Here is a 25,024-nt window from a genome sequence, read left to right as displayed (position 1 = left end):
CCTCTACTATTCTTTCCTTCTGACAATTCAGCAAACAGAAAGCAGGTGCAAGGATTTTTTGGCAATAAAAAGTTTATGTAACTTGTTATTAAAAGAACAAAACGCAATTAAATGGTGGTCTTACAGTGCAGACCTGGCTTTGTGCAGAACTTGGTGGTGAATTTCTGAGATAGACAGTGCACAGAACAAACCAGGACAGCGGGAGTTTTATTTCCCCTTCTAACTAACTGTCTTACTGTAATTACAATTAGAAAAGGCCTGACCCTCAGAAGGCAGTCACAGGGGAGACCTTGCATATATAAAATAGGGAATACCTCTTTCTATGAGAGAAATTCTAAGTTTGGGCAAGGGGTAGAGCAGCCCACAGGATAATGGGAACTGGAAGCCAGACTGGTCTGGCTGCTGAAGGTTGCTGGGTTTGTTTGTTTTAGTGGGATGTAGCTTGTGCCCATAACAATGCCAGCACATCATTTGTCAAGCACAGTTACCCAGGTTAAGTGAACCACATTCCTCACCCTTGGGCATTCCTTATTTCACAGTGTTAAAAGTGAAGCCATCGGACGTGCTGCATCATCCAAAGTAACAGAGCTTGAGGAAACTAAGTCTCTACATGGATGAAGAGAGATGTTATATTGCATTTTAGGTTGCCTTATGCTGAAGTGTCCAAGGCTGGGTTGGATGGGGCTCTGAGCAACCTGGTCCAGTGGAAGGTGTCCCTGCCCATGGCTGGCGGGGTTGGAACTAGATGGTTTTTTAAGGTCCCTTCCAACCCCAAACCATTCTATGGTTCTGTATTGTTTCTAGATGAGCAGAAGCTTGTCTCTTTGGATAGCAATGCACCAGCACCTATCTGAGATTAAAATGCAAGAAATACTTGCAATCAAACCAGTTTAATTCATGTATATTTGTACAATTTGTATAAAAAAAAAAAAGAAAAATAGGTACTTGCAGACATTAACATAAAGACCAAACAATATTTTCTATTTATTTAAAAAGCTTTAAACATACAGAAGCAAACCCCTAATTATAAATGCATCATTATGCATAGATTTTACTGTTTACACCATACTGCTGGCTGCTTTTATTTTTCATCCAGGAATCTATTTAAACTCCAAGAATTCTTAAACATTCCTCTGAGCTTCCTGGCCTCAGAACTGCTGTCTGGCTTATCAAGTCATTGACCTCCAGCTGAAAACATTGCTCTAAAAAAAGTCAAATCTTTAATAAACAATTAAAAGTGCATTAACTGTAGAATTGTTTAATTTCATAAATGTTTAAACAAGTCAGTGAAAAACACCACCCTGTGAATTAGCTTTTTGCATTATTGATTGTAAAGTATCTTTTTAATAAGATTTTGATATTGCAAACTTTAGTATTTTCTATTTTTTTTCTGTGCAACTGCTCAAGTTGCACGATGTGTAGTATTCCTGAAATACCCACTGCAGTACATTAACACTATTTTACATTTTAACTGTGTATACAATGCTCTTGCTGCATATCCCTGTTCCTTCTTACAACAAAATAATTTAGTTCAATGAACAAAAGCCCACCTCTAAAAGCTGTTATAGTTTGTCTTGTATTTTGCAGGAGACAAATGCCTATTTCATTCTAAACAAATTCAAAAGAACGTAACTAACTTCCCGGTAGCTAAAATCTAGGGTTGGTTTTTGTTTTTGTTTTTTTTTCCTGTACACAGGTTTAGATAAAAAAAGTGATGGCTATTCTGCTTAAGTGTTCTTGATAAGAGAATACTGCCTCTTACAACATCTATATCCAATTGTATCTATTACTTCAATGATCTCTAGCAAAAAATAATAATCAATGAATGGTTTCATAAACAACAGGTGATTAAAGTAAAGGATTTATTATAATCTGCTTACAGTTGTTTGCAAAGACAGACATACGTTTTGCATAAAGATATAAATTGCTTTTTAAAACTAATTTAGTGTGTTTAATTATATGAAGTTTCTGTGAATTATGAATTGTACCAAACCAAGATTAAAAGTAATAAGGTACAAAAATAGGAGAAAACAGACAACAATTTGGACTGGGACAGGCATTTAACAGTGAAGTGTAGAATATGGCTTTGCTATTTTAGTCAAGCAAAGTTACTCTGAGACAGAAAAGGAGGCAGTAACTTTGTTAATATAAAAAGCTGCTGCAGACTGTATTCACCCAGAACCTGGCTTTGAAATTTTCTATTTTAGACTTTTTTTAAAAAAAAGTAAATTAAAAGATGGATGTATGACTGTGTCTTTACTGTAAACAACCAGTCTGCATGCTGTATATCTCACGTTGGAAGTTTGGCTTTCATATTGCTGTGCAGGTCAGTATTTAAAGATCTGCCTATGAATTAGACTTCCAAAATGCAAATAATATATGTATGTATATATTTATATATAAAAAACCTCTCTGAATACAGTCTTTACAGATTACCCATTGCATAAGGCAGGTGTCATTTAAAAAGACAAGTAGCGCTGACTGTCTTCAGTGCACCAAAGTGCACCTCAAAATTTGGGTTCAGAAAGGGTGTAGAATTCTTAATTCGACCACCATTTACAAGAAATGCTACATTCCAACCGGCCAAGGGACACACTAGGGCTCAAAAATACCAGTGGCACCCAGAGAGCACTACAGATTAGGACTCTGAAAAACTATTCTATTTAAACATGAGCATATGGTAGCAACAGTTGTGCCTCAGAAAAGTTCACCTGTCCTCTATTCTACTCCAAAATTTTGTATTCGCTTATAAATTGTGACATAGTGAAAATCACCTCAAAAATTCTCTTCTTTGCAGTCTTATTCTAGAGAAAACATTTTTGAGACAAAATCAGACCAACTGAGTTGAACTTGTAGTGTGAACATTTGTCTTCTCAGATGTATTCTTATTATTACAAAAGTGCTTAGAAAAGTACATGCTTTTTAGTTTATCACTAAAAATTCTACTCAGCTAATCTGCCCATATCAGTACCTTACCACCCCTCTCACCAGTACAAATGTCTTCGATATACTTACTGTAATGATCTGCATGTTCCCTTCATCATAATCAGAAATCGCCCTTCCCTCTCTGAAATAATAATCTGACCTTTTAAGATGTTTCATATATCCAGTATTCAAAGGAAAAAAAAAAAACCCAACATAAAAACCAAACAATCTGGGAAACTTTAGTAAAAAAAAAAGAAAAATCATTCAACGGGTTGCTCACCCCCGTTCCCCTGAGAGAGAAAGGGAATAGAGGGCAAGAACTCACTAGATCATTAAGCTGGCAAAAGCTTTGGAGAGAGACCGTAATTTGTCTTGTTAAATGAAACCTTCGTAAAGTGGCAAACACAACATAGTGTAGTTTCCTACGGATTTATGAAGCAGAATCTCTAAGATGTGCTCAAATCACATACGCTTGCAAGAGAGACAAAAAGGGAGGAAAATATAGAGGAAAATAGAAAGGCTTAAAACACAACTGAAAAGGTTAAGCGTGGTTATTTACAACAGATACTGTAGGATGGTAAATTAGATATGATGCTAAAAAAGGCACAGCTTTCCCTTTCTTAAATACACTGTAAACGGTTCATTATGCATGCAGAACATTTCACTTTACAAAAAAATTACCTTGTTTGTTTAGACAAAGATAGTACTTAAATAGTCTCCAGCAAAATAGAGTTCTTTCAAAAATACTTTCCCGTTCATCCTATTAACCATTAAAGATTTTTTGTCTCATTTACAAAAGTTCCTTACACCTTATTTCAGGTCCTTCACAATTTATACATACAGCAATGTACAGTACAGCAAAAGACTGCAAAAAATTATTTGTAAAGCCAGCACAATAGATACTATAAATTGATACCAGGGCATTTGTTTTTCACATCTTATCCTTTTTTAATTAAATAGTAAATGGACACTTAGCACAGTGTATATCATCTATGATGGGATAACATGGGATAACAAATGCCACAGGTGGGGATAACAGAGTATTCCACACCAAATGTTCTGTTATTACTTTACACGTTAGGGTTTGTGTGTGTGTATATATGTGTATATATATAGTTTTTGTTTGTTTTTTTTTTTTACAAGAAAAGAATATTAATGCCCCATATTGACTTTACGTTTTATGTGCAAACCAAGGGTAAGCTTTAAAAAGTTCTCATTAGTTCTCGAACCCTTTTAAAACAAGCAAACAATACCAGAAACTACATGGCATATTTAAAACTCCATCTGTTAAAATATCAAAATCAAAGAGTTATTGACTAGATATGGCTTTTCATCCAGAGGAACAGGAACATTTTCTAAGTGTTTTAGGGTTATGGGGTAATTTCCAAACATCTAGGTCTTGCCAAATCCGAGTCAACTTCTTTCCATTCCCCAAACCCTTCATATGATTTTAGACTATTCAGAGACTGCTGAACAAGTGTAAATAGCATGTTTAAAATATGGTTTCTTGGGTCCTTCATGGGTGTGGAATAACACAGGGAAACTTAAGGCAAAGTTCTTCCATTTAAGACATTTTCTATCACTTCCTGTGAAAGTACAGGGGCTTGGCATTCCCAGATTCCACCTTTGGTAGCTGGTCACTGATGATTTCCACCAGCATGGCTGGAAACTCTACTTTCAGTGCCTGAGACTCTCGGAAGGTGTAGAAGCAGAATTCCAATAAGTCACTAACAAGCTGAAATAGAGAAAGAAACACTTTTTAGGAAAAACACACAGATTTTTGCATGCAAACAACAGCTTATTGATAATTGATTATTACCAAGGAATGGCATTTTACTTTGACTTGGCAGTCCATTTGTAGGGTTATAAAGTAAACAAAAGAACTCCAATGCCAAAGGGCTACTTAACTCATTAAAAATCAGTGAACTAGGGAAAAACAAGATACTACAGATTTGATTTTTCAGCCTAACTGCACTTTTCATTTCACTAATAGCAACTGGCCACCATGAAAACTATAGGTACTCAATATCTATGAAAATAAAGCCTTTTGCCCAGAGGGAAAAGATCAGCCATAAACTATTGTATCTCTAGATTTCAGGGGGACACACATTCATTAAATCAGATTATTTGCTTAACTTCAGTGCCTTCTCCAGGGCCTGCAACCTACAACTGCCAGAGCAGCTGATGTTTTCAGCTCAACAACATGAGCACTGTGTCACATGGTGGCATTTCAGGTTTTACAGCATCACAGTGTACACCTTTTTTTTGTGGCTGTGATCTAAATGCACCTCCTAGAGCCTTCCAGTACTCTGGACTTGTTGCAATCTTTAAGAAAAACACAAGTCAGTCAAGAGGCAGAGGCACATCAGCTTCTGAGGCACCTGTGAAAGAAGTGCGTCCAGATTTCAGCATATGAACTTCCACTGCAGTTCAGCAAACCACTGCCTTAAAGAAGAGCTAGAGTCTCTGCTGTTTAAAAATTCAAGAGTTAAGCACAGCTTAATTTTGGTGCCTTATGCCCTTGCAAAGACTTAAACCACTTCTGCTTGTGTAGTTTATCAAACACACGTTTGTCATTTCAATTCTTAACATGTGGATTTGCACTCTGCTGTAAAGCCCCTGTTAAAGACAGAGCAAATAAAAGTGGCCTTCTGGAAGGCAGAAAAGGAAATAAATAAAAAAATATGGACAGCAACACTACCATCCTGTAGCTGCAAACCTTACTGCTTATTTTCAGGACTTTCACAGCTGTTCTCACAAACATGTAAGCAATTTATGAACATCACAGAGAAGTGCTGAGATCACTCAAACACATGACTTTCTGCTACAGAGCACTATGCAAGTCTGTCTGCTGTGGCTGAGTTCATTCCCGATGATCTGGCATGTCATGAAGCAATGCTAATTAATTAAACAGATGCATGCCTAAATAAGTAGCACAGACATAATCTGGTTTTCAAGGGAAAAAAATGCTGATGTTCAAAGGTTTACTTTACCCATCAGGAGGAAGTTGTTACTGTATTCAGTAACTGCGTGCCAAAAATATTCCAAACAACACAAAACCAAATGAAAGGAAACTCTTTTGGTGTAATCACTGCTCAGGCATCAAATACCAGCACCTAAGCAAAGTAAGCTTTGCATCCCAACATAGCCTTGACAATGACCTGGTGAATGTGCTGCTTTTCCTAAACTTATTGGGGTCATCTCTTTCCCACTGCCAGCCATCTTCACTGTGCTAATGGCTCGCCTTCTGTGCAGTACAAGCTAATTCCTGCCTCATCACACTCGTGTGAAGCCTCTAAATGCAATAGGACAGGTATTACAGGAAAGCCTAAGTAGAAATTACTAATTCTGACTTCTTTGCAAGCTTTTAGTAGAGATCTAGTAGGTATGTGTGTCTGGTGAATATGCAGACAAAGGGAAATGAAGAATAACAACATTAATGAAGGAAGCATAATCTATTCAATAAACAAATGAGTGAGTAGTCCAGTGGGTGAAAACCAGGATGCAATCATGGATATGATCACAGTATGAGTCCCACCACAGATGAAAAAGGTTAAGTTTACACAACAATTTACAAGAAAACACCAAAACCCCTCCTATCATGTAACACTTGGGTTTGAAGCCTCAAAGATAATATATTTTCTGTACTTATTGAGTCTGTTAAAACATTTTATCTTTTCTTTCTCAAGCTAAATTAGCAGTTTTAACATAATTGACAATAAACATCCACTTAAAGAAAATGGGAGTACTAAGAAGCATGTGCGTCACCAGGAACACAGGGTTGCAGTCAGGATCTTTTCAACTTCAGCCTTAAAAGCTGCATGGCTTTTGGGGCTGGGGAAGCAGTATTTTAAAATAAAGAGGAATGAATGTGGGAGAATTGAAGGCCAACCCAGAAATACTAAAACGTAAACACTAAGATAAGGTCAGACAGAGAAAGCTGTGAGGCTGAGAACTGTGCCATAAGCAGTGCTCTTTACTGCAGGCGTGCTCTCATACATTTTCAAAGGTACCCTCCCTCCCTGCCAGCCCAGCAGCCTTGGCATGAAGATGCGCTACAGGGAGGAAAAAATCAGGTTCCACAGGCAATACGAATTTTGAAATTTAAGTCCACGCCTCTGCATCCCAAGCAACATCTGTCTGAACAGGTAAATAATTTAGCTAGTCTTTTGCTTTAAAAGAGAAGTTCCCTCTTCTGTAAGGAAATGAAAACCTTTGTTTTCTCTTGGAATACACAAGCTCTGTCAGTGCAGTGACAGTGACTGATGCACCACAGGTTACAAGCAAGGTAATGCAAGCTATCCAGCACCTTTAAATGTGGCTTATGAATTTCCTAGATCAAATATACTTCTGGTTGTTCTTTAAAGGCTTGTAAAAGCCCTGTGCTCTGAGAACTGCTGACTACACTTCACCTGATCACTTTTATTCTCTACTTCTGGTAGTTTATACCGAAAATGCTGACACCTCCTCCAGTCCAAAAGCATGAAAGGCAACTCCAATTAAGCAGTGAGAGTGAAAGCACCACTGTTTTCACAAGCAGTGAAAGTAGTGACTAGAAACATATCTGCTTTTACAATCTCAGTTATTTCAGGTGCTGAAGCACACTTCTGAAGAGCTACAGCTTAGCAGAGCGCACACAGTGCACTTAAGGCCACAACTAAACCAATTCCCGTTTCCCTGGGATTCAACCAGGACGCTATTCTTACTGCTTTAGTAGGGAGGTGTTCAACTCTCTTTGGAGAGGGCAATAAAACATGGCTCAGTACCTTCTGACAGCACTCCAAGCCTCCCTCTACACAGGAGGGAATCAGGGCAGTGCTCAGGTGCTGCCTTCCCCTGGTGGGCAGTGCTGGGCTCCCAGAATGGAGACTGCAGCCTCTCTGGGTGGGAAAATACCACTAAATAAATTAGTATGAGCTGGGTTGTGGGGATGGAGAAACACAGGTCAGAACAATTGCATCCATGTCACCCAGACTGCTGCAAGACGTGACAACTCTTCTGCCAGCAAGCAGATCAGCTGCTCACTATAACCCTTCACCACTTCAGTGATTAATTATGAAGCTTTCTCTCATCACTACCCTGCAGAGAGTGTGCTGCACTTAAACATTTTCAAGGCTACAGCAGTCTTAGTAATTCTGAAATTTTTACTTAATCAATCTTTGCATTTGTATGCTGTATTAAGCACCTCTGAGAAATAGGAGTATTAATCAAACGTAATTTTCTGTTATTAGGGTGGGGTTTCCATAAAATGGACTTTCTCACCCATACTGTTCTCCATAATTAAAAAAAATTGAATCTTTTAATGAAGTCCCTGAAGTTAATACAGTTACAGTGACCTTTGAGAACTTGCAGAATTTTTACAGCAAAAAGAAGTTATTTTAGTTGGGAAATCTCACCATGCCTCTGTATTTCCAGAAATGGTTAGAACCGCTGGATTTGCAAGGGTGCATATTTCTGTGCTTAGTTTTCTGACTTAAAATTCCCTCAGAATCTCTGAGTGAGGTATGAAAGCCCACAGTCAATTCTCTATCAGGAGCATCTTTGTGATTAAGCCTACTGAGACTGCAATTAAGACAGCGGTAGGGTAACAACACAATGCTGAGTAATTTCCTCCTATTATTAGCTACAGCTATTACTGTCAGAAACCTCAGTGTTCTCCTTTATATATATATATTTAAAAAAACCACTCCCAAACCTTTCTTTTTCCCTTTCAGGAATAGGTCTCTGGTTGCCCAGCTCTTTGCTCACCCAACAAAGAGCCCTCAGGGAGTTTGGGACTATTGTAACTTCCTGTTCTTTGCCCTCTGTGCAGTAGATACAAAGCTCCTTGTTCAAAAACCAGTAAGTAAGGTTAAGGAAAACCACTGCCAACCAGGTCTTGATTATTCCATTACCACTATATTCCTTTTTGCTCCTAGTCCTATGAAATTCCCATGATGTAAATAAATTATTACTCTGAGGACTCATGAAGAAAAGTTATTACCCCCTGGGATGGCTCCCAGGCTGATTCTCAGAGATAACTATGTCCTTTGTTGCCCACAGTGGCCAATTCCTAGGTGCCTATGAAATCTTTAACCCAAGAATAAACCCTTCCACAAACACAGGGAATACAAGGTAAGACCAAGGGATGAAGCTGTTTTTACCTCATGCTAGCAAGGAGTGGATAAAAATGCATATGGATTAGGGACTAACAGTATCTGACCAGAGGAAGTATGAACCCGAGTTCTGCCTGGACAAGTGCATTTCTCTGATTGAGGAACTGCACTCATTTCTTCGAGTTCTCTTCATAAACATGTGCACACTGAAACCACAGCACTTGACACAAGGGAACCTGAGTTGAACTCATTTTGTATGCCTGGAGGATGCATGCAAACCCAGAGCATCACACATCAGTGAAGCATCCTCAGCCCTTGGCCGAGGCACATTTTGAGCCAAGTCTCCCTTGCTCTTCTATCAACAGTAGCAGGGTTCTGCCCTTCTCCAACAAACACCTATTAACATGAAGGAAAAGGGATCCAACCATCACAAACAGAGCAAAAAGCCTCTCAGAGTAGCTTCTGTCTACATTAGGGAGCTGGGAATCAATTTCTCCCTTAACAGATGCACAGTAGCTGCTGCAACACACACCTCGCACACTCCTACATTGCTGCTGCTCTGGTAGGAGCCACACTGGGAGTAGGGACTGGATCTATCCCTCTGAATAAACAGAGAAAATGCTTACCCTGAGAATTCAGGCACTGGGACTAAAACAAGGCTCCAAATAGCTCATCATCTGTGGGACACAACTTCAGCAGAAGTAAATGCACCCAAAGGTGTTGGTGACAGCTGAGGGGCTCATCTGCAGCTTCCTATCTGCAGGATTAGGCACCTGCAGAGGCACATTTGCATCCAGCACAGCATGCCTTGCAAACCTGCCCCTCGAGGATCCATGCCCTTCTTCCCACTGTCAGCTTTTTCAGGGAGTGCTGGCGCTCTCAGCCTATGGAAAGATCTACCTCAGCTATAAAGTATTCCCTTCAGGAACCATAAAAAATTAATTATTCAGCAGCATGAGCCTTAAAGAATTTATTTTTGTTTGGCAGAAAATGTCAACAAGTGAATGACAGCGCAGGGTGCTGCCTTGCCAAGACAAGGGGAAGGTTCACATTAGGGTTTAATGTCATGGCATTGAAACAAAAGCCCTCTTCACTCAAAGTCTGTTTAGTATCAGCCAGATTGAAACCAAATTCAGCTTTTGTTCTGCAAACTGCCTAACCATGCACTATGGTCTCTATATGAAATGAGGCTTGCCATGCGAGATACAACCCTCCCTGCCAAAGCCAACAGGAGATGCCGAGGAGGATCCAAATGAAGTTTCTGATACCATGTGCAGTACATCTGTTTCTAATGTTCCTGCATGCCGTTTGTCTGATCCCATAAGGCAGTTCACCTACATCCAAGTGCTGCATATGCATCTCTCCCCAAAATGCCCATGGTCGTTCACAGGCACAAGACCGAAACCTTTATGTTCTGTGTAGAAGAAGGGGGTTGTCCTGGCTACACTGCGGTTCTTTAAGACATAAGGCTACTTTAGGAAATGATGCACGTGAGCCAGCCACAGTGGTAAGAAATACAATCCCTACAAGAACAAAACATGGCATCACTAAATCATTAAGGTTGGAAGAGACCTCAAAGATCATCAAGTCCAACCGTTAACCCAGCACTGCCAGGTCCACCACTAAACCATATCCATCAGTGCCACATCTGTGTGTTTTCTGAACACTTCTAGGGATGGTATTTTGATTGCCTTGCTGTCCTCAGTGGTCCCAGAAGCTACTCATGCTGGGGTCCATCTGCACAATCGACGCTGAGCCACAGCACAATAGGAAGGAAATGGCAACACCCTCCTCTCCGTCACCTCATGCCGAGGAAGGGTACCCTGTGCAACCGGACAGACGCTGTCAGCCCGTGCCTGCTGTATCAGCACCCACTGCTTCCACAATGCATCGTGCAAATAAAGAGGATTTTGGTGCAGGGCAGCAGTGACACAGATGAGAGGGCAGCCTGCAGGTCGGCTCCTAAGGGCGAGCGCAGGTGAGCACACACACGTGCGCTAAGCCCTGTTCAATTTGTCTGCTTGGGATGGGTTTCCATCTCTTATTTTCCAGTTGCACTTTTGGTGCTTTGAGGCTTTATGGATCATTAAATAAAGTTGCTGATGTTTTAAAATACTTAAGTGCCTACCTGGCCTTGAAAATCTATGTTTTTCCTCAGCTCGGCACTTTTCTACCTGCACATATGTTCACTGCGTGGATGAGTGATTTAGTATACCGAGCAATGCAAAACCATCTTGTTGGGATTTCTTTTCTTCCTCATATTATATAAGCCAAGCATACTGTTATTTCCATGCACTTTGTTTCACATAGTCTTCAGAAAGACTACTTAAAAATGAGGTTGATGAAAGCAAGTGTGAAGGTGCAAAGGAGAAGGTTTTTTTATTGTTTGTCGCTACACTCAGGTAAAGCAAATTCCACGAGTGATGAGAAGCTGCTCTGCTCTGATGGAAAAGCTGGATGCAGCAGGAGGGTTGAGCATGCATGAATTCTGCACCAGTCAGTCCCTTCAGGCTTGCCCTGCAAATGCCAGTGCTGTGGCCACAGCAGCATGTGAACATGGGGCCCTCAGCTACAGCTAGGTTGCTCAGCACCAAATATATACTGATCCTCTAAAATTATAATGGAGTAAGTTAAAAATACATAGGTGACAGCTAAAAACACTGTACTAAGGAACTGAGCAGAATTTGCATTTACATTGGTTGAACGGAGAAATTCTGCACTAACAGGCAGTGGGGAGAGAATAACAATTCTCACTTCTCATTAATATTATCGCTACTCTAAATTTATTCTGATGGATTTCAAAAATGAAAAAGCAAAAAATCAGTTTTAAAGAGAAAAAATAAACAAGTGCCTTTGTTGAACAAGTCTCCAGCATCGCCTCTGAAAGGAAGCACTGTTGTGCAGACAACCAGCCTTTTTAATGGAGAATGCTGACAATGGGACTTTCTTTAAAAAGTCCTTTGAAACAAAGTGCTCTATTAAAACAAAAGTAATGTAAAAATAGCTTAATTAAAAATTAAATAAAATGCAGGAGCAGTCTACTTCCTCTGGTTAGTTCAGCTCCCAATGGTTAATGCTGTGTTTTGGAAAATGTCTGTAGGACACGGGAGCGTTCTCAGTAAGCGCAAGCCTGTCATCCAGTCACCTTAACCGCACAAACACACCCATTGCAATAACAAATCACAGACACTGCCTATCCTGAAGAGGATTAGAAAGCTCCATAAATGCAGGGGTTTGTTATGCTACCTCCAGGTTCAGATGTGAATTCTTGCAAACGATTTTATCACCGACCCCTTTTCTTTCCACTAACACACTACAACTTCCTTTGCTGGCACTGAGCAAGTGAAACCTGATCTCTGAAGAATGAGCTATTACTGCAGTACTAATAATACTCTCCCTGCCTCCCACTAAGATTTGCAATGTTTTAATGAACAACAGAACAATATTTGAAAAATAATTCCATATGTACATTCTGTAAACAGACCTCAGGCTCTTATACTGATTTGACCTGAAGTGCACTGTACTGTACTGTCTCCACAAAATGAAATTTAAGTCAAGTACAAAGAAGTACATTTATAAGCAGTAAGTTGTTCATGCAGTAGGTTTTTCATGCAGGAAGTTTCTTCCCTGCCCACCTAGAGTAGAACAGTTTTCCCCTTTGCTGCAGTTTACCAGTTTTTACTGGGGGGTAATCACCGTGCTGCTGGGCTACAGCCTCTGCTCACAGGAGCCCTCCTCTCATGTATCCAAACACAACTAAAGGTCACACTCACTGGCCCCAGGAGTCTCTCCTCACTTGCTGCACCGTGGCACAGCTTCAGAGAGGATGGGTGCTAGCCCTGCTGGCCCAGGCATGGGCTGGTCCCTGGTGTACTCTCAGGGGGCACTGGGAAAACCCCTCAGCTTGGGGAGACCATTAACACCTGGGTACTTTGTGGGGACTGCACAGAGATACACCCCTGCTGCTGCTCAAAGCACCTGGAAACGTAAATCTTTGCCCTTACCATTATACTGGCTAGAATCAGGTTGCTCCCTACTGAACAGCTCAACATTATGTATACCCCTTCTGAAATAGCGAACTGGTTCCGTGCATCTGCCATCGACCCTCAGTCACCCTGGGCAGAGGTACCAACAGCTGGGGTGCTTTGAGACTAAAACTTTCATTTCCCATGTTCATTCCCCACATCTCACACCTGGCACGTGTAAAACAAGCACTTCACACTGGAATGAGGTAGAGCAGAGTACAAATAACCTAACAAGGAATCTTATACTTAAGATTATACTAAAACTTAAATAAAGCTTCCAATACCCAAGATGACTTCAAGATCTTAAAACACCTTTTCAAGTCATCATTATTACAATCCCAGCTGTAAAAGATGACTAAATTAAATCAACATTTATTAGCATATCAGGCATATTAGATGCGTGACACTAATCCGGCACCTTTCCCTGGGAAGTGACTCATGGATACTCCATGTGGTGCACTCGTGCAGTATCCGACAGGATCACAGCTCACAACACCTCTCCTGCTGCAGAGCCTGTGGCCCCACTGACAGCTCTGACCTTATGTGAATCATTGGAGGAACACATCACCATTTAACTTAGGAGAAGGCATCAGGACCCAGCCCTTAATGACTTATATTTTCTTATTTTATTTGGCACTTGTCCTTAAATTCATCTAACAACTTCTCTCAGATATTCCCTTAAAAAGAATTTCACTTTTTTCTCCCTTATCAGTTAACACAATTCAAGACTACTGGTTTACCTTAACGGAGAGATTTTTTGCTTAATTTTTCTGCACTCCCTGAGGAGTTATACTTACATCATGCATGGAGTCAAGAAGTTTAGTCAGTTGGTAGAATCTCTGCCAGCTTTGCCCAGAGTTACTTGGACATTTAGTTACCATCTTCTTTAGTTCTTTAATGTAATTTGCCCTCATTTCTTCAAATGCAGCTTGGCTTTTGAGACCATCCTTGGGAACTGTCATTGAAAAGACAGTCTTAAATTAATATTAACTGCATTGCTTATTCTTTTGATGTGCATACTTAAACAGTGACACCAGTTAATGGATGAAGGAATTAAATCTTCAAGCAAAGTCCATAATTTTACAGACACTGGTAAGGGAGCAACAACATCATACAGAATTTCAAGCGATTCAGGCATCCTCTCCAGATGTGTGATTGCAGAAGCTGTGGCAGAGGACAAGATAACATCTCAGAAATATGACACATGCTAACCTCATGTCTGAACTGTTTTTAATACAATCCAACCACATAAAAAAAGGCAGATGGATCAAGGGTGTTTTTTTTAAAGTTGAAGATGTGATTTATCATTCTTGAATGATTCCCCACATTTGGCAGAGGAGGAGAAAGTACAGAACTACAGCTGTTATCTGCAGAAATGCTAGACCAAGTGACACATTTTTAAGCCATCATGTAAGATCTAAAATTTCTTTGAATGTTAGCAAGCATCTGTGTACCACCTAGAACAAACAGAGCCATTATTCAGCACAGAACAGAAGACTGTTTTCCAAACAGGCATCCTGACCCAATGTTTGACCACGACATACTGGTAGCAAGCATTTGTAGTGTCTTATTAAAGTTTCCAACTGCCAGAGGGAGATGGAGTCAGGATCATGGAATCATCGTTTCACAGATGGGCTAAAAGTAGAGTTTTCTGATACTTTTTACTGTAACTGATATCAGCAAGGCTAATTACAAAAGCAAATACACTGTTTCTTTACAGGCTGCAAATACTGTTGCACTCCGGCAGGTTCTGCCCCAAACAGAAATGGCTTACTAGGATCAGATCGCTATGAAAATGCCGAAGAGATTATTTATAACATTACTCAAAATGTTCTGGTGTTTAGTATCTGAATTGGTTGAACACTGCTTGACCATGGAATGTTTTTTTCTCTGTCTCTCCTAATGGTAGTCCACTGAAAGAAAATAAAATACTACACTGTAACAGGAGTGAGCTTCCTTCCTAAGCAAGCCAGAAAACCCATGTCAGAGTAAGTTAAATGAGAAGTTATCTATTAAAAAAGCAAAGTACAAAAAAAGTGATCTTCCAATTTAGCTTACCTATTTAGCTTAACATCTCGACAGAAATTGTCTTGTTCATCCTTCTTGTTCATCCCTTCTCTTTGAGATCCTGTGAACTGCCCTCTCTCCCACTGAAACCACATTATAAGGATGTAACAACCACCCAAACAGCTCCAGAGTTGAAGCTTTAAGAAAAAGCATCAATATCTCCCAGAGCAATTTAGCAATGCAAAACAAGGAGGAGCTGTACCACCACAAGAGCAGCAAGGACTTGAGGCCACCAAGTGCTGGAAGGGGGCACAAGGAAGAATCTTTAGAAAAGGCCTAGGAGATAACACCCCATTCTGACTACTTCTTGGTAAATACTATATATTTATATTATGTAATCACAATATAAATACTGTATATTCATACTAAATGAACATAATATTTAATTTTTAAATTATAGATGCAAACTCAGTCAGCTGACAGATGAAAGAAACTGTCTGGAACAAATCTACAAATTCTGTTCAAGCTGAATACAGAGGCACCCATCAAGATGAGTAAAGCTATCAGGGTATGCTGTGGTCCTTACACAAATCTACATGACCTTTACAGTTCCTTTATTATTTACAGGTCTGTATTCCTACATGCTGCTTAAAGACTGTCAGAGCCACTCTTTCTTTGTCTACTACTATCTATTTTACTGTTCTGTCTGAAAATTATTATAACATCACCCCAGCCAGATTATTAAGAATGAAAGAAAGACCACAAATAAAGAGAACTCAAGCAAAACATGAAATTCTGGAGGTTTGCCCAGTGTTTCTGATTTTACTTATTAAATGCAGCAATGCTGTTTGGCAAGCTCCCAAAATCTATGGTCTGTGGAAAGCAAGAAAACAATTGAGTTGTAATGTGTGGTTTCTTCCACATGTAAATGGAGTGAAACTTCCTTGATGTGGTTGTCATGAAAGTTTCAGAATAACTTGTAACTCTGCTCATCACATGATTCAATAAAAAAATTAAATGAAAAAACAAACCTGCTGTTTTCTGTTATAAGATTGTACCAAGGTGCACTCATTCAAAAACAGGTTTGCTGCCCTTCACATGACACTTTCTGGGTTTTGTCACTGCCTTCATTTCCATTTCATTCTTCTCTCTCTCTCTCTCATAAATATCCTCATTCTCTCAAAACAAACTATTTTTAGCAGGTTTTCTAGTGACCGTGGTGTGTGTTTCAAAGGGACCCAGCTCACTGATGTTAATTGGCCAGGCTGATCTCGCCTAACAGATTCTTGCAATAACTCATTAGTTTATACTCTCAAGAGGGTAGAATAATAAATACCTAGCTTAAAGACACTTTGCTACATTTTTAGAATGCCTTCAGGTTCTTTTTCTAAAGATTCTCCCCCTTTAGGTTGATTAAAAAGTTGCAGATCTCCAAACCAGACACTCTTGCAGGAACATTTTGGGAGCCAACCCCCCTGAGCACATCCATGTAAAGCACTGCTAGTTGCTTCTGGAAAGACCCTGAATGGTAACCTTTAAGAAAGCCCATTTAACCCTGAGGGCAACCCTGGAGTGCATCAACTCCCCGCTGTTCTCACTTCACTGGCAGACCATCTCCTCCACTCCTCAGTGGAGTGGGACCCGGAGGTCAAATTCCGTGGGCCAGGGCAGAAAGTGCTCCCCAACGAGCCGTGTCTTTCCCCATCCCAGTGACCTGGAATAGCTTCAATCAGAGGGAGGGAGACAGTTGGGCCCAAAAGACTTACAACCCAAGGAGGTTTCTATTAGCTGATGCAAATCCCCTCCAGCCTGGACAGGAAGTGCAGCTTCATGACCTCCCTCAAAGGCAGGTACTTTAACCACAGAGCTCCCAGCTAGATGGGACGGGCAAAAGGCACTTCAGGGAGGGAGAAAGTGCCCATCCCAGCACCTCACCCAAAGGGGTGGCCACTCAGCTTTGTTGGATGCTGCAAATCCCTCCGTAGGCACTAAACTGTTCCTGCAGCCAACATGCCAATGGCATGGATGGGGACTCAGCTCAGGAGGCTCCTGGGTGCCTAAATCTGCCACTGCACCTGTCTCCTCTGGCCTCTAGTGGTTTCAGTAATGGGCACTAGCCAGTGCTTCACAACTCATGCTCCCGCTTGCCATTTGCTTCTTCCCTCATCTTTGGCAGAAGGTGATGGGAGAAGGCAGTGGGATCTCAGAGGGCTCCACTTGCCACCAAACAGGGAGATGCTCTGTGCAACATGAACCCTGACAGCCTCTGGCCCTGTGTCCTGCTGCTGAGAGTTTGTGGGTGAGGGCCAGAATAAGTGCAGTGGCCCCTTTGATCTCCCGCTCCTCCTCCTCTCCTCCAGCCTCCTACTGCTGGGGGAATTCTTCCCTGTTGAGTTCACTGAAGTGACCTCACGAACACCTGCCCATCAAACCGATGCATTAGCTCATCATGATGTCACCAAGTGGATCCCACAGAAAGGGACATGATTCTACAGAGAAAAGTTTGTTTACAAGTAACTGGCTTTTTCATCAAGACTGATGGAAAAGTAATGTACTAACTGCCTGTATATTTGTACAATTGTACTGGGACAGGAATTTTTCAATATTTTCAGTAAAATAAGACCAAGAGACCTGCTAATTATTACACGGTGCTGTAACAAACACCAAAATGTAATTTTCTATCTTAAAACTCCAAGGAGCATGCTCAAGAAAAAAAATAAAGGCACTGTCATTTATTAAACTTTCAGAAGCCTGTAGAAGAGCCTACCATTCTAAAATCACTTGGCATTACAAAATCACCTGCTCTGCAGTACCAGCAATGCACATCTTTCGATCTTGAAGGCAATGTAAAGTTAGCTAAACTTTGGTGGCCTTGAATGTTGAGCAGGCATTTTCCTTCAGTCCCCACAGCTGAAGCACTTCCTTGGCATGTCTGGTCTACTTATGTGGTTCCCCTATGGAGCACAGAGCCAAAGTCCCTTGCCTGGCCACTCCAGTCCCAGCAATGGGCGTGCCACATTCAAATTGCAAAGACATTTCCCGTGCTAACTGCTGATAAACCCCAAGACATAAAAGCAGGCTTATTCCTGAGGCCCAGCTGGAAACAGTTTGGCTCTTTTGTCACATTAGCTAAAATCACTGCATGTCTCTGTGCACTGGAATATTTTCAAGTATTCCCATGAATCCAACTTACCTGTGCTTAACAGCAGCAAAACTTTCATTATAGTGTACTCCTCAAAGCTAAGCTGCAAGCGGACAAACTGCAGACTGATCTGGTGCATCCCCTGGCACAGTTCAAACATCGCAGACTGGCGCATCCGCTCCCTGCAAAGCAAGAGAAACAAAATCCAGAGGATTAATACAGGAGAACACAACATATGTAGGGGAGGCCACGCAGGAGGAAAGTGAGGTGCAACCTAGAAACCAAGCGTTGATCACACAGAGGTCAGGAGGAGACACCGTAAAGGAGCTGGGGAACACGGAGTAGGAGCTGGAGCCCTGCCAGCCCCAGAGGGCTGCCTGGTCCCCAGTGATTGTCGATTTTGGGAGACGCAGGCATCACCACCTTGCTCCTACACCATCTGCAATGGTGTAGGAGTTCACTTCACCACCCAGCAGACCAGAGGCAACATTAACATCCACGCCCCTAAAAGGAACAGCAACAAATGTAATTTGAGTTTTATACACTGTTGATGTCAACGAACTGGCAAAAATGTTTTAAAATGTATTTGAATTGTCAGGGTTTGTTCAGCTCTGCCCTGACTGATGGAAACGCCTGCTGAAGAGGTCAGAAGTGGTGCAACAGAAGAACCTACACCCAGTGCATACATGTTCTAAATGATACACTCTCCCATCAGTTGACAAATCTTGCTCAAACTGAACAAATTAGTAATCTAAAACAGTAATCTAAAATAATCTGGAATAAAGGAGTATATAAAACAAGAAAAGCATTTATTAACACAGACTTTTGCCTGTTAAATCACAAAATAATTAGGATACATGAGCTGTATCCAGATAACTTTTTTCTTCTTTAAATTTATTTTCAAAAATTTAGCTTCAGACCTCATCTCTCTTCTCTGACATAATCCTAGGTTAACCTATCCTGCCAAAGTTTCAGGTAGAATTAGTTAGAATTTTGCTAAAATTCTAAAGCTGCCATCCCAAACCACAACAAATACAGCAATCAGTCAATGAGAATTGCCTGTCTCAGTTGAAACTGTGATATATACATATCTATCTATCTATCTATCTACCTATCTGGGTACTTAGACGAGGTGCTATAATTGTTCATTGACCACTATGTTTTTTTTTTTAATTGCTCAAAACCAATTGTCTATATTTCTTCTAACATTTTTTCACATAATTGGGGAATTGGATGGAATTGGATGAAGTTCAACTCATTATTTTAACCAAGCAAATGCCTTTTCAAATATACAAATTGGCTGGTGAAAGAGAAGAATCATACTGTGTGCAAACAAAGATTGACATAATCTTCCTGGTGTTTTATTTCACTACTGTCAGAGCAAATTTTATTTTCCTCCTTAATACTAAAAAAGGTGGACTCCTCACTGTTTTATGAGTTCTGCACTTTTACCCCGCCCCACCCTTTTCTTGAAACTAAGAACTTCCAGCTTTTTTCTTTTTTTTTAAATTTAATTTAATATAGTAGCTGTAATGCCATACGTACTTGTTTTTATTATGCATCATGGACTGCAGGAAGAAAATGAACAGAAAATAGCCTTTGAATGCTTTGGATGCTGACCGAAATGCCACTTGATGCTCTGTTTGAGAGGCTGGATGCACACAAACCCCGAGTGCTGCAGAGGACTTACACACCTCACTTTCACACTCAGTGCGTCATATAAACAGAGCGACCCTGAGTAACTGGCACCAGATGGAACAGAAAAGGATTTGCAAATTAAAAGGCACCAAATACACACAAAATGGGCATTTCTGAAGCTGATGTGCCCAGGGTCCTGCCTCAGCCCCGGGTCACCAAGGGTTGGTGGGCACCATCTAGCACAGCAACACCTGGATCTCTCATGGTGTGTGGACGTGCCCTTAGGATGCAGAGGCAGTGTGCCAGGGATGGGGGCTCCTTCTCGTTTGGCCACTGCATGACACAGCCCACTCCCTTTGGGGACATCCCCCAAAACCAGCCCCAGGTCCTCCTGCCTGACAGGTTGTTATTGCTCAGAGGTCAAATGGCTGCAGCCACCTCTGAGCTGATCCCGAGACAGCTGGGGAAAAGGGCCCTGAAAAACCCCAGAGTGATCTACCTCCTGCTTCCCTCCCTCTTCTCAGACTTACTGAATCCAGACAGGTAAAGGTGGTTTTTAACTGACCTCTCCCAGGAGGTTAAGAGTGATACATACTGAAGTTGAAAGGCAAAAGATTAATAATGAATGCTTGTATTTTAAAAAATAAATTTTAAGGTATATCTCAGACTGCCAAAGACAGCAGGATTCAAAATAAGATCAGTCTATTACAGTCATCATTACTTACAAACTTACCAGGGTTAGTTTCTCGAGCCTCGGAACACAAAGCTGCTGCCACCATCCCTCTCTGTGTTTGACCTCCACAGAGAGAAGAAGTGCCAGACCTTTCATCAGATACCACAAGCCACATAGCAAACAAAATGAAACATTTTGATGCTTTGTCTCAGATTTTTCATGCTTTCACTAAACAGTGTGACTAAACAGTCTCTGTGAGAGCCAACATAAAAGTATTCTGACTCAAAACCTTTATTTTTTTATATTTCATTGCACTTTTTTTGACACTTTACTTTTTTACCTTGCATTTTTCTTTGCACTTGTTTTGCTTTTATATGATTGCCTAGATAGAAGAATTTCAGTAACAGGGTTTTTTTGGCTACTTATTTTTCTGTCTACCTTTAAAATATTCAGTCTTTTGTCTACTTACGAATATTGATCTCTGGATTACCATAAAAGAAAACCTGATGGCATTGTTAGTAGTGAGATAAAATTATACACAGAACAAGTTACTTTATGGTTTGTTTAATGTACAGCAAACTCGTAATTTCAAATCAGTTTTCCTCCTGAAAAATCAACTGATTTACTACTTATTTACAAATTATTACTAACTACAAATTATGTTAGTTAATTTATGATAGTTAATTCATGACTCTGTTTAATGCAAGATAAGCATTTTGTGGGAGTTCACAGTACTCAACTTTGCACTTGATTTTTAACCCACACTGTGTAAAATAAGAGCTTTTGAAAAATTCAGATGCTGACATCACAGATACCCCAATACCATGAGAGTAACAACAAAAATAAAATCATCGAAATATGTTAAAAGAGAAGCGGCACAGAGAAATTAAGGCCTGCCAACATAACATGAACAAAGTTGTATCTTCCTTCCCAAACACATCACCTAAGAATAAATATCATCAAGTCATCACAAATGCCATTACCATCACAGGGAAAAATTAAAACAATATTCCATGTTGTCTTTGCCTGACCTTTTTTTTTAAAAAAAGAGGAGGGGAGAAAAAAAAAACAACCAACCAAACCCAGTCCCACCTCTGACACAACATCTAAACTTCTCAACATGGAAAATGGAGAATATGAAGATCTGGAATATAAGGGGATGTATCTTTATGGGGACATTTAAGGAGGTAAGTACATTTAAGTAATAAAAGGCGTGGAGCCAAAGCTCTGAATCCACTACGTGGAGACGCATTCAAAAGTGGTGTCATTAGCTCAGTTTAGCCTAATCCTCCTTCATAATAATATGCTTTAAACTTTACACCTTAAGTTAATCCATCTTAAGTTCCCCGAGTGTCTCCTTACAGGCTTAATTTAATGCCTGGCTCACATTCTGTCTGACCTTTCCTGCGGCCCTGTGGATGGGCAGAGCAGCTGCCACCAGCCCAATCCCCCCAGTCACTGCTCTGCCCAATTCCCACCTGCTCCTGCACAGCCTCATATGTTAACTGGTCACTGATTTGCTCATCACATTCCCACTGCTGCTCCATTTTCCTTCTTTCCCTCAGGAGGACACAAGGTGGGCACTTCCACTGGCAAAGCCCTCCAAGGCACCTCCACCTTGGTGGGAAGAGAGATTTTGCTCCTACTGTTGGGTTTCTCTCTATGAACTGCACCAGACATGTTCCTAGTTGAGAAACTCCCTTGTACTTTCCCTGGTCTTTTCTTTCTCCCCATTTGATCTGGGATCTTCACCCCATGTAAACTCTACGTCCCCACCTCTCTCATTTCTGCCACCCTTGTTTCCAAAATTAACTCTAGATCTCCAATCCTCCTTTCATGGGCAGGCTGCATGGACACCAGCTCTGTGGTACCACCCCAATGCCTCAGCCTGTTTCATTCTCAAGATGTAACCACTGAGAACTGAATACATGGATGAAAAAGTGGCAAGCCAACCCAGCTCCTCCTGCTCCCCTGCTCTGTGGAAGTAGCCATCCTTTTACACAGGGGTGAGTGACAAGAAAAATGGTTTGAGCACCTGGGTGGTATGGAACTGATGACCCACATCACCAAGAGATGAGCCACTCAACTACAACAAAAATGTAAGTAAAATGTAAGTTTAGCAGTCACACCATGAGAGGAGGGAAAGTTTGAGGAAACTATTTAAGACAAGGCATCCTAAATACCAAACCAGTCCTATATCTCATTAATACCCTTAATGTGACCTCCATGGAAACCAAACAGCCACATCAAAAACTGTGAAACTAAAGGAATGCTGAATAGAAACAACTTGCTATGACTAAGTAAATTATCATTTATGAAGTCATCATAAAGTCTAGTATCATAAATCTCCTTGTTGAGGGTGGAAACTGCAACTCCACTGACCGTAACCCAAGAAGAGGAACCCACGCATCAAGAAATATTCACTGACAGGCGAAACTCAGCCCCAAACTAAACGTGATACCATGTTTTATTTACTTTCTCATGGATAGTATTCAAAGCTGCAGCACAAGGCATCCTCCTAAATTAGACAGGGAAGTGAAGAAAGGGAAAGCTGTGGTGGGTGTGTTGAAGTTTCATCAGGACTTAAGTGGCTTGCTGATAATCCCAAGAAAAAATGAGCCAAGTCATCCCTTTTCACAGCACCTCAGAGGAACAAACATGCAGCCGGATTAGTCCCTTGGCCTCTGCAGCTCAAAACACTAAGGAGAAGACCAAGCAAGATTTGTAGCAAATATATGATGTCAAAGATATTTTATGTGTTTTCCAATTTTACCCTTTTTACCTGTAAGCACCTTTTTACTGTAAGCACCAATTTTATAACCAAGAGTCTTTCCTTTGCTAGACTAAAACCTGTATCCATTTGAAGGTTGCCCACCATTTTAATTATTTCAGGGAAATTCATAAAGCACATTAGACTGTAACAAAATCAAAACAAATAACCAATCAAACAAATGCAACCCAACAACAAAACCTGCCAAAGGCCTGAAGGTTAAAACTTGTTTGGAAGCCTCAGAAAACAAGTTATGCTTTCCCCCATGCCAGAAAGTGTCAGTTTGAACTTGGCGGAGAGAGGAGCAAAACATTACCAGAGACCTTGAGGGGAAGGCAGAGATGCTGTGGATAAAGAGGGAAAAATAGCAGGGACATGGGATCACAGCATCCCTTGTTCAGCTGCTCAAACCACCTAATCAGAAAAGCCCTTGGCCTGAATTGTCTTACCTGCCTTGAGAGGGCTTCCTTGACTGGAAAAAGTTTTGAGGTTCTTGGGGAAAGAAAAAAAAAAATAGACACATTATTGTCACAACAATTTACTGTTTCTTAAGGGAGTATTATAATTCAACAGCTCCAACAGGGGCAACACACACCACCTAGAAAAAAACTAAACCAATTCTTCCATGCAAAGGGGCAGTCCCCTGCACTGCTGCGTGTTCGGCAGCATTGGGACACACTGCATTACTCCTCTCAGTGGACTGGACAGAGACACCTGTTTCCCATCTTGAAGCCATTAGAAACGCAACGAAAGTCAGCAGTACTGGAGCAGCATCATCAACTTATTGCACTGATCAAAATCCAAGCCAAAATACATGCAGAACCCAGGCAAAAATCCATTATGACTTTTCATTCAGTATTTATTTCTTATTCAGCACTTTCTAATCTCTGCTTACTCTGCAAGCCACGGCAGAAAGAGACAAAACATACTCCCTTCAACACATTGCCTTCAACTCTTAAAGCAAAGCTTTAGAGTAATTTCCTTCCAGGAAGGCAAAAATACCTTTTACCTTGCAGCAATGGCAAATGTGGCCACTCAAGCCCGTTGGAATTCATGGCAGTTCTGTCATCAGTTTCTACTGCAGAAAAATTTGGGTCATATCCATTTTCCCTGCAGCTTGTCAGTAAGCCACTAGAAATAAATACCCCATCTTTGGCACCACCAGCAATCTCTCTTCCTCCTGATAAGGATCATTTAATCCCACAAGTTTCTCCCCAGGTGACAGGGATGCTGCGGACTGAGGGGTGTGTACCTGGGAGCACCAGCACTACAGCAATGACCTTGGTAGGACAACCTGCCAAACCCAGGACAAAACAGGGACTGGACTGAAGACCACCAATGCTGAACACTGATAGTCAGACAAGGACGATCATTTCACATTAAAACAGATCTGTAGACATGAGTTAGTAGTTTGCGGGCTTTAGCCACCCAAGCAATTGGCAATTTCTAGACTCAACTTGGCAATTTTAAACTGAACTTAAAGGAGTCAAGCCTGAAAATTAGCTTCCTCCCAAGAAAATCCTCCTGGTGATCCTAGAGAATATCATCCCAGATAACTAAGAAATTTAGAGCTGCTTTAAAAGTTCCAGCCAAGTGTCCTCCTGTTATATGTCTATCAACAAAAGAATTGGCAACAGCCCATGGATAATGATTGCCAAAGGAGAGTTTCAGCTCACAATCACTAACAGAGAACTTGTGCTAAAATCCAACTTAATAATCACCATGTTATGTAACCCTAAAATCCTAAGC

At 40.8% G+C, this 25,024-nt stretch overlaps 1 protein-coding gene across 1 annotated transcript in view; it reads right to left on the bottom strand.

Annotated features, from left to right (window-relative positions):
- Positions 1–874: 874 nt before the first annotated feature.
- Positions 875–25,024, bottom strand: part of NR3C2 (nuclear receptor subfamily 3 group C member 2) — a 207,001-nt gene continuing 182,851 nt past the window's right edge. The window contains exons 6-8 of the mRNA XM_050327361.1: positions 18,246–18,376; positions 13,843–14,000; positions 875–4,660 (exon numbers count right to left, since the gene is read on the bottom strand). Of these exons, the coding sequence (XP_050183318.1) occupies positions 4,505–4,660; positions 13,843–14,000; positions 18,246–18,376 (445 nt within the window). The 3' untranslated portion in view covers positions 875–4,504. The remainder of the gene's footprint in view (positions 4,661–13,842; positions 14,001–18,245; positions 18,377–25,024) is intronic.

Source organism: Myiozetetes cayanensis, unplaced genomic scaffold (assembly GCF_022539395.1).
Source record: "Myiozetetes cayanensis isolate MyiCay16 unplaced genomic scaffold, myiCay2020 scf33, whole genome shotgun sequence".
NCBI lineage: Eukaryota > Metazoa > Chordata > Aves > Passeriformes > Tyrannidae > Myiozetetes > Myiozetetes cayanensis.
This window is presented reverse-complemented; position numbering and strand designations above follow the sequence as displayed.